The 9,953-nt window shown below is 39.1% G+C and overlaps 1 protein-coding gene across 1 annotated transcript; it reads right to left on the reverse strand.

Annotated features, from left to right (window-relative positions):
- Positions 1–2,950: 2,950 nt before the first annotated feature.
- Fam216b (family with sequence similarity 216 member B) lies at positions 2,951–9,731 on the reverse strand. The gene is made up of 4 exons (XM_008854680.1): positions 9,661–9,731; positions 7,826–7,938; positions 4,394–4,514; positions 2,951–3,252 (listed from the first exon to the last, which is right to left on the reverse strand). Exons 2-4 carry the CDS (start codon positions 7,922–7,924, stop codon positions 3,071–3,073), a joined length of 402 nt encoding a protein of 133 aa, XP_008852902.1. The 5' UTR covers positions 7,925–7,938; positions 9,661–9,731; the 3' UTR covers positions 2,951–3,070.
- Between the last annotated feature and the right edge of the window lie 222 nt (positions 9,732–9,953).

The raw sequence follows: 9,953 nt of genomic DNA on the forward strand, positions 1-9,953 counted from the left end.
ACAATTGGTAAATTTGATTTATTGGACATAAGATCTCACTTCCATAGCCATCAACCCAAGAACATACAAATTTCTAAGTATACTTGAATATTTATTAAAATAAGGTCACTCAACAAGAGGCATAAGCCAAGTATCAAAATTATCATACAAATGCTCTTTTATAAGAACTAATCTGGGTCTCACAAGAACTGTATTAATTCCTTCTGGGGGTGATGTCCCCAATAACTCCCATGAGGCACCACATTGCAAAGGTTTAATCCTGTCTCCCAACATGACTGAATGAAGTTCCCCACACAACAACAATTAGGACACACTCAAGCCATATACAAACCGTAATACAAGGAGTTCTCCAAACTACTTCCTATGAATAAAAATATGATAGTTAACACACAAAAAAGTAACTCAAGTTACCTCAGCAGTTGTTTAGAATTTAGATTTAAAAGTGAAAGGACTAGGGAACAGGGAATACATTCTGTCATTGATTGTTCAGAACTGCTGGTTCAGGGTGATAATAAAAACTAGACAGACTTATATTCAGCTTTATTATTGTTTGAAAATTCTTTTTGCTGTGCCTTGGATGAACTGTTCTTACCACTTGCCTTTGATATCCTGCTTCCAGTAGTGTGACTTCCTGGGACCCTTGAATAATATCACAAAGCCAGAGGCCAGTCTGACTTGTAGAATTCTTGGAAACCTCATTATTATTCAACAAATAAATTGATTGCCTGCCATAGTCCAGACTCTCTTCTAGGTCCTGGGGATTTTAAGTGAAATGGTCACATCTCCCTCTGTTGATGATGGACATTGTGAGACAGAGCAACATAGCCTCCAGCAGGTCAAAGTAGTAGACTTACCTGAAGTCTCAGATGTCCTTTCTACCCCTTGACTGCCTTTCTCAGTGTCCCATGGGGTGAGCATCTTTATTCTAACACCATAACCCACCTTATCCTCACAAGCTTCAAGTATGGTACTCTAGCTGTGGCAGAGCATTATGTTCTGAGAAAGGAGAACTAGCAATAGGGGCTTCGGCACCAACTTACATCTACTAGGTTCATTTATTCTTTTCATGAGTCCATAACATTCACCGTCCTATCAGCCTGTAAAAGCCCCTGTTGGAAACAAAGTGCTCCTGAGAATCTCTGTTTTCAGGGTGTGGTGCAGAATCCTAGGTGAACTTGCCACTATGCATCACTCACTAAGGCTTACACAGAAGATATCTAGGCCCATCAAAACACAAAATTCTGAGACAAAGGTGCATATCAGCAGGCCAGAGGGATAAAGACCCATGGTGGAAACAAAGGGAAGGTTAGTATAGACCATTAAGGTTACCACGATCCTGTCTCTTTTAAGGTTAGCCCATAGCTTACCCTGGTTCTACTTGACTTTTTTCTTCTTTCATTGTTTTTTAATTTTTAAAATTTATTTATTTTTATTCTATTTGTATGAGTGTATTGCCTGTATGCATGTAAGTGCACCCTTGTCATGCAATGCCCTAGGAGGTCAGAAGAGGGTGTCACAGTCCATTCCCCTGGAACTGGAGTTAAGAATGGTTGTCAGCTGCCGTGTGGGTTCTGGAAATTGAACCCAGGTCCTCTGCAAGAGCAGTCAGTTCTTTTAACTGCTGAGCCATCTCTCCAGCCTCAGTTTTTTTCTTCTTTTAAAGCTATCTAACAACTCCTAATGTAGAAGTGTAATCTACTTGGTGCAAGTCAGTCAGTGCCAGGATTTGCTGTGGTCAAGAAGCTTCCTTATGATTAAGCAAATGATCCCATGAAGTCATTATTTGTTTCCCAGGGCTTTGCATCAGACCAGTGGTAACTCTGCTCCTTCCCCTACCAAAGAAAAGTGAGGTAGAGTCTTGGAACCAATAATGAGGGTTTTCAAAATCTTTTACATTTCTGGCTACAGAGAGAAGATCACCATCAATGAGGGTGTTTTGATGGTGGGGGTCTGGAGGAATTGAAGCATCCTCCTTTCAGACATGTTACATTTCCCTCATAAGTCTATATCCATTCCACTGATGTCTTCATGTGATGAGAGTCACTGAGGTGAATGGGATGAAGCTTTTTTTAAAAAACAAAGGTAAGGAAAAGACAGTTTTTAACTTGGCTGTATGTGACTACTACTGACTAATTTTTGGTAAATAAAAAGATCCATTAGTGATGGAAATAACTATTAAATATATATTAAAAACTATGCTAGTTTTGAAATTATCTAATTGGTTATTATCTCATCTTTTGCTCATTTGCTAGTGTGTGCCATTGTAAAATCTTCAGAAACAGGGCTTGAGATCAATTCTTTGGTACTATTCCCTGTTCTGCTGAGTTTGTTACTGCCAAGGGCAGGTTTGTACATGAATCATCTTACCCTTGTCAAGGCCAGTTACAGCTGTGTAGAATCAGCCTAGCAGTAGTAGACTGATGGGTACAAATTTCAAAATGACACAAAGTGATTGAGTCAGGTTAGAACCAGAAACTGTAGGACCAGGGGAATGATACTGTTTGGTAGAGAAGAAGATATGAAAAGACACATGCCAGTTGTTACTGACACTATGGGTCCAGAAACCTCCGTATTCCACATTAACCCTGTTGGTTCACCCTGTTGGTTCCTATATTTTCAGGGTACAGTGGGCAGCTTGTTGGGATTGGTCACCCAGGGATAAAAGGCCTGGCACTTTCTCCCTTCTACTGATCTTTAGATTTCTCTGGGAGGTTTGAACTCTTAGGAAGCTTTTACTTTGAAAGCTTTCAAAGTCATTTTATTCTACAGATTATATGTGGAAAACTTGCTTGCTCTCTGCACTATAGCTTTCAAATCTTTCAGCTTGTTCTTGTTGATAACATTTATGTGAATGAGAGAGTATTCCTAGGTCTAGGGTTTCAAATCTTTTAACTTGTCTTTGTTGGTAACATTTAGGAGAATGAGAGATCATTCCTAGGTCTAGGGTTTATATTAGTAATCTTTTATTCATTGTCATTCCACAAATATACACTAAGCACACACTAGATGCCTGGAATACATGGACAAGCTGCCTATTTCAGAAATTATGCACAGCCTCAGGTCCTCATGCTCAGTGAGCTGTGCTGGGAGCCCTGGGTTCAACTGCAGGCTCTGGTTTGGCTGGTAGACATCTTTTTATGGCTGAAGACTTCCTGGGAATGGTCCTTTGAGGAGTTCCCTTGGCTGAGGCTTGCCTTGTTGAATCGCTAAGTACAGCAGCACAGGACAAGGCTTCCTGCTGAGTAATATAGCCTGGGAAAAGAAATGAGAGAAACTTCAAAGTCAACAATTTTTTTTTGTTTGATTTTGAGACAGGGTCTCACTGTGTATCCCTGGCTGCTTGGACCTCACTGGATAGACCAGGTGGCCTCCAACTCACAGAGATCTGCCTGCCTTTGCCTCCCAAGTACTGAGATTAAAAGCATATGCCATCATGCCCCACTCAGCTCAAAGTCAACAGTTTTTTAAAAATATTTTATTTATTATTTTTATTTTATGTGCATTAGTGTATTGCCTGAATGCATATAAGCATACCAGTACCATGCAATGCCCGAAGAAATCAGAAGACGGTGTTGGCTTCCCTGGAACTGGAGTTAAGGACGGTTGTTAGCTGTCATATGGGTGTTGGGAACCGAACCCAGGTCTTCTGCAAGAGCAGCCAGTGCTCTTAACCACTGAGCCATCTCTCTAGCCCCCCACAACCCCAATCAACAGTTTTGTAAGACAAAAGTATTCATACACATTTACAAAAGTTCTACTTTTGTCAGTAGCACACCCTGATTATCTTTGAGGACAGGAAGCATTTAGTTTTTCAATGAATGTGATGGTTAATTTTCATTGTCAACTTGATTGACCTTAGATATCACTTAAAGACAGTTGTGGCACATCTGTTGGGGCACTTCTGAGGGAAAACTCTATCCTTTTGTTTTCCACAGCTATAAAGTGGGAAGAAAATGAGATACTGTACCCAAAGCTCTTGGAATGATATATGTAGGCTATGCCAAATGTTCAAACAGTATAGCTATTATTATTGTGAGTAAAATAAGCCTTTGATCTTACACTAATGGTAAGGAGAAGAGCCATCATTTGGACCTAGGCTGGCTTTCTAAATCCAGTACTATTGATCTATTAGATTGAGTTCCTATAAAACTCAGAGACTTTTTAACATTTTATAAAAATCCATAATCTAATTTCTTTAAACTCTCTTAATTCACCCATAAAACTTTGCTGTCTATTATCAGGGATAATCATTTTTACACTTGGCTAGCCAACCATGCTGAAAAAATAAATTGGCAGAGGCCATTCGATTTGAATTATCTGGAGTCATGACTTTAGGCTGCAGTGCAGAAGTCCCTTATAGACATGCCTGGTTCCAATAAGGTGTTAAACTCACCTAGCTGCTGCTGGTGCCCAAGGCTGTGGATGTAGCGGGTCTGCAGGGCCTTCCACTGGGGCCTGGAATCATAAATCCTCATGATGCTGTAGAAGTAGCGCCGCTGCCCTTGGTTTAGGTCCTGCCAAAACACAGCAGGTGACTTTGATAAATCTCTACACAAATAAAAGTATGACACATTCAAAGCTAGTGTCCACAGGAATAAGATGCTTCTCTTGGGGCTGGAGAAATGACTCAGTGGTTAAGACCACTGGCTGCTCTTGCAGAGGACCTGGGTTTGGTTCCCAGCACCCACATGACAGCTAACAACTGTCCATAGCTCCAGTTCCAGGGGACCTAACACCTACTTCTGGTCTCTGTGGGTACTGCAAGACATGGGTGCACTTAAATACATGCAGATAAAATATACGCATAAAATAAAAATAATATAAACTCCTGAAACAATAAACCATTAATTAAAAAGATGTTTCTCTTGAATATTTTAAATCACATGACAAATGAATAATCAGATAGTTTCCCTTAAACAATCCTCTACTTTTTTGTGTGATGATGGAATGGGTAAGTAAAAGATTTTAGGTAAGTAGGTCATAGTTTTCAGCTAAGGGAGATATTAGGGTTGCCAAGATCTGAGGTCTTTTCTGAGAAAAATAGGTTATAAGAATCTACTCACAGCTCAGTATGCCAGGCCCCAAGACAGGTAAGATTTTAGTGCAAAGTTTGCAGTGAGGAACAGAGACAGACAGACAATTAAAAGCACAATGTGCTAAGAGGTCAATAGTAACAGAACGCTATGAAAGGAGAAGGAACTAGATGGTGGCACATGCCAGCACTTGGGATCAGAGTAGAAGGAACACTTCAAGTTCAAGGCCAGCCTGGTCTGTACAGTGAGTTCCAGGCCAGAGGGACTACACAGTAAAATCCTGTCTCAAAAGAAAAAAAGGGAAGAAGGGAGGGAGGTAAGGGCTGAAGTAGTAACTTAATAAAGTTAATTTATTCTTTGTACACTTACTAAGGAAGGAAGGAAGGAAGGAAGGAAGGAGAAAAACCAAACAGAATAAGCAAACTGTGGAGTCAAGGCATACTTCTTAAGTTAGATGACTGCCATATAGTCTTAAAAGTAAAGAGTCCCCAGGGACTAGAATGCAGGTTTTCAAAGGGCACCACAACACCTGCTTATGTGTTAGAAATGCAAATTTTCAAGGACATAACTCAGTGGTAGAGATTTTTGCCTACCATTTGTGAGAAACTGGGCTTGATTCCTAGCACCACAATAAAAGAAAAGAAAAAGGCAAAAATCTCAGGCCCTGACTTGCTAAATCAGAAACTCTGGGTCTGGGGCCCAGTACTTTGTATTTTTACACACCCTCTAGGTGATTCATACATGTACATGCTAAAACTTGAAATCCACTGGACTAAAAGAAAACTGTTACATGTGGACAAAGGGGGTAAATGGTACACATTCTCTGAAGGGCACAAAATGTCTGGATGTATAGAGCAGAATCTGATTTCAAAAAGGCTGTAGAATTAGGGGAGATAGAAACCTTTATGCTATGTGGGTTTTGAAGATTAACTTTTATATGAAATCCATTGAAATTCTTTAAGGCAATAATTCTTGGCAGGGATTACTTTTGACCCCAATGGTCACCTAGCAAAATTTTTGTTCATCCCAGTTAGTGTGAAGGGAAAAGGGGATAATGCCACTTAAGGGGTAGAGAGCAGAGATACTGCTCAGCATCCTGTAACACATAGAGTGGCTTTCTACTCCTTGTCAATCCAGAATGCCATACTACAAATTGGCCATGTTTTCACTTTGGAAAAGATTACTAAGTCTTGCTGAGAATAATGGGTTTGAAGAAAGGTAGAGCATTGGTGGGGGGGATCATCCAGAAGGCCACTGTTACAGAGTTAGGGAGTAACAAGAAGGGCATGATTTCAATTACTATTATATATCCAATATATCTGAAATGCTTGTTATATGCTGTGCTAAACACTTTGTGTGTACCATCTCTTAAACTATAACAGTCCTTGGAGATACATAATTTATCATGCTCATTTAAAAATGGAGAATCTGGGGGCTGGAGAGCTGGCTCAGCAGTTAAGAGCACTGACCGCTCTTGCAGAGGACCTGGATTCAAGTCCCAGCACCCACATAACAGCTAACAACTGTCTGTATCTCCAGTTCCAGGGGAATCTGACACCTTCTTCTGACCTCTGTGACATTGAATGACATGGGTGCACCCAAATACATGCAGGCAATACAATTGGACACATAAAATAAAAATAAATAAATTATATTTTTTAAATGGAGAATCTGGGAATGCAGCTCAGTTGGCAGAGTTCTTGCCTAACATGCATGGAGCTCTGGGTTCAATTCTGGAAAAATCAAGTTGAAATAGGTTTGTCCTAGATTAAAAAAAAAAAAGTTCAAAACAATGACAGAATTTTCAAAGCTAATTTAAAAACATTTGATAAAAATTAAAGATACTATATATAAAATGCCAGGCATGGTGAGTCACACCTTTAATCCTACACTCAAGAGGGAGACATGAGCAGATCTCTGTAAAGTTGAGGCCAGCCTGATCTGCAGGGCAACACAGTGAGATTCTGTTTCAAAAACAAAACAACACTAAGAAACAAACAAAAATTATATATAGAGGGAATAAAATCTTGTGAGACAGTTTTTTTCCGATCTAGAGCCCTTAAATTTGATATTCAAAATAAAGCCATTGTCAAAGTGGCAAAGCCAAGAGCCTCATAATTCAATCTCACAGTTTCTGCATGAGGTATGTTCAGGGATAATGCATTTGAAGAAGAGAATGGATTACATTCTCTAATAACTAATTAAGCCTTTCAAATGATTATGAACAAGATAATATGAAAATTGCGAGCCAATTTCAAGGACAAAGCTTCAAAGCACAATGGGAATTTTCCTTATATCAGATAAAAGTCTTGAAAGTTATAGTTTTATTGTATAAAGAAAAAAATATGCCTACTTCTTTTCCTGTGTAAAACTCTAAACTTCCTAAATGAGAAGCAGATAACATTTCTAAGATTCTTACCCTGTTGCCTGTCTTTCCCTGGAGAGATGGGAGACAATGGAATTTTTACAGAGAACATTTATGCAATGGCTGTGATGAACTTGATCAGAAAGAAGCTGACAGCTCAGACAGGAAGCCATGGCGATGCTCCTTAGTGAGTTTCTCATCACAGGTGATGAGACTCTGGCCTCTGGAAGTGTTTAGGATTGGGCTACCCCAGTTTTTCATTCACCCCTTTAACAAGCACTTATTGTGGGTCAAACATCCCCTTATTTTGCTAGATTAAACAGACATCAGTAAAAGACTTCAAGCCTCAAAAGAAATAAGACAGTCCCCTCATCTTTTTTTTGGTCTTTTTGAGACAGTCCCCTTATCTTTGAATAAAATGTCATACCTTCAGTAGGGAGGAGGCAGAGGCAGAGGGAGGGATGTGAATGCAAGGAATTTGTGGAGCATTCTGAGGTTTGTTTCGCTTTTTCCAGTTTCCTTCCATTTTTTATCTTGCACCTCCAAGGAAAAACAGAACAGACCCTCAATTTTCATTTTGTTTAAGCAATTTTAGGGGTGGACCTAAGATAATAAATAAACAAATAAGTAAATAAATGTTTTTCTTCTGAAAGAACAAGAATATTTTCTCATACTTCAGGCAATTAGACCTCTGCTGTCTATTCGCTCTGCAGCTTTTCATAGCCTCCTCCTCACGTTGGAAAGAGTCATTGGAGTCCCTGTCTTTATGCTTCCCTGTATCTGGAATGGGTGGTTTCTGGAAAATTTCATGTCTACGGCAGTGACTTCTTTTAATTTTGAATAATGTTATCTGACTCTAAAAGCAACATATATTTCTTTGGGAATTTGGAGAAATTTAAAAATTTGAGGAGAAAATAAGATTATCCATCCTTAACTATTGGTACCATTTCATTAGTTTCCTTTTACATATTATTTTGTGAACATTGCATTTGATTTTAGAAAAGGATGATCACACTATAGATGTGTCTTGAGGCTTCCCAGGTCCTTAAATATTCCTTAAAACACAACTTTGAGTAGACACAGAGTGTATCTACTTCTAGTGGATTTAGATCTGTGATTTTATAGCATTGAACTACAAAATAAGCTGTTAAACTTGGTCAGAGTTCTTTCCACAAAGACAGAGAATGAAGGAGTTGCTCCTGCTGTGACTACATGTCTGCTCTTGGTGCTCTAGGGTTTAGAATTTGAGGTGTACACAGTAATAAAAACTAACAATCTGAGAAGAACTGACATATTGGAGTAGGGTTGCCAAGGCAAATAGAAACTTGAGCATTTTCCTCTCTGCTCATTCCTTATTGGCAGAACAAACTGCAGATGACAGAAAGTAAGAACGCAGCAAATCAAATACAGCCACAGATCCTTTATTATTCAGATTACTATCAATACCTCCACCACCAGCTAACTGGGGAAGAGAAGCTGGAATAGTGGCCACATGGCCTTTAGACCCAACAGACTTGAGTTTCCTCCTTTGCAAGCCTCCACTCCCTCATCTTCATGATGGTCATTATAATACCTGCCTCGTCTTTTATTTGCTTTATGGAGACCATGAGTATAGACACTCTCACTTTATGCCCATTTTTTTCTCTTCACACCCTCCCCTCATGAATACCCGTGCATGCATGCACACAGGTGCACCACACACACATATTTAAATATTTCAATATACATGAAGATTCTGATTTATTCAGATCTCAGATCTAACACTGAGATCTTCTACAGGTGAAATTTATTACAGAAACGTGAGCCAGCATCTCTTTGTATACTGTTTCCATGATATAAGCTCATAACTATAAATATTTCATTTAATGTTGCTTTACTTCAGTGGGCACTCAGGAACTGTACCAATCAAGCCATACTCCTTCCAATATCCTCTCTGATTGAAACCTACACCCTTTCTTGCACTCAAATCATTTCAATATCCCTTCTCCCATTTTCCAGATCTGTGAAGCAGAGAATAAATATTCTTCAAAGCTGGAATGATTTCTTCATCTTCAAACAGCATAAGAAATGACTGGTGATTCTTTTTGTAGAAACAGTTCATGTATGCTTTTCTTGAAGTATTACTGAAAAAAATCTTACCCATTCAAGTGGTCCATACATGACAAAGTTTGATTAAAATGCCTGGAGACTTCAGGGAGAAAACAATCTACAAATTAACTTAAATCTGAAACAAAAAGACAGGTTTGCTTGAAAGGAACTTACCTTGTTATTGTGGTCCCCTAGTTTTAAAAGCAAACATTCATACCCAATGTAGTTTTCTTGTAAGGTTCTCTATTCATGTAGCAGGGGTGGAAATTCAGCATGTTGATAAACTAATATCCAAGCAACATCATGTGATGAAACAAAGAGCTGGGGAAACTTGGCTGCATGCCTTCCCTGTTTCTGGATGGCATTCAGCTGTACAGTTTAGTTTTTAAAGTCCAAGTTTTGTGTCTAATCAAGTGTCAATTTCTTTTTTTACCACATCTGCATTATATTCAAACACAGGGCAGGGA

The sequence above is a fragment of the Nannospalax galili genome, unplaced genomic scaffold (assembly GCF_000622305.1).
Source record: "Nannospalax galili isolate Female #2095 unplaced genomic scaffold, S.galili_v1.0 scaffold386, whole genome shotgun sequence".
NCBI classification, from domain to species: domain Eukaryota; kingdom Metazoa; phylum Chordata; class Mammalia; order Rodentia; family Spalacidae; genus Nannospalax; species Nannospalax galili.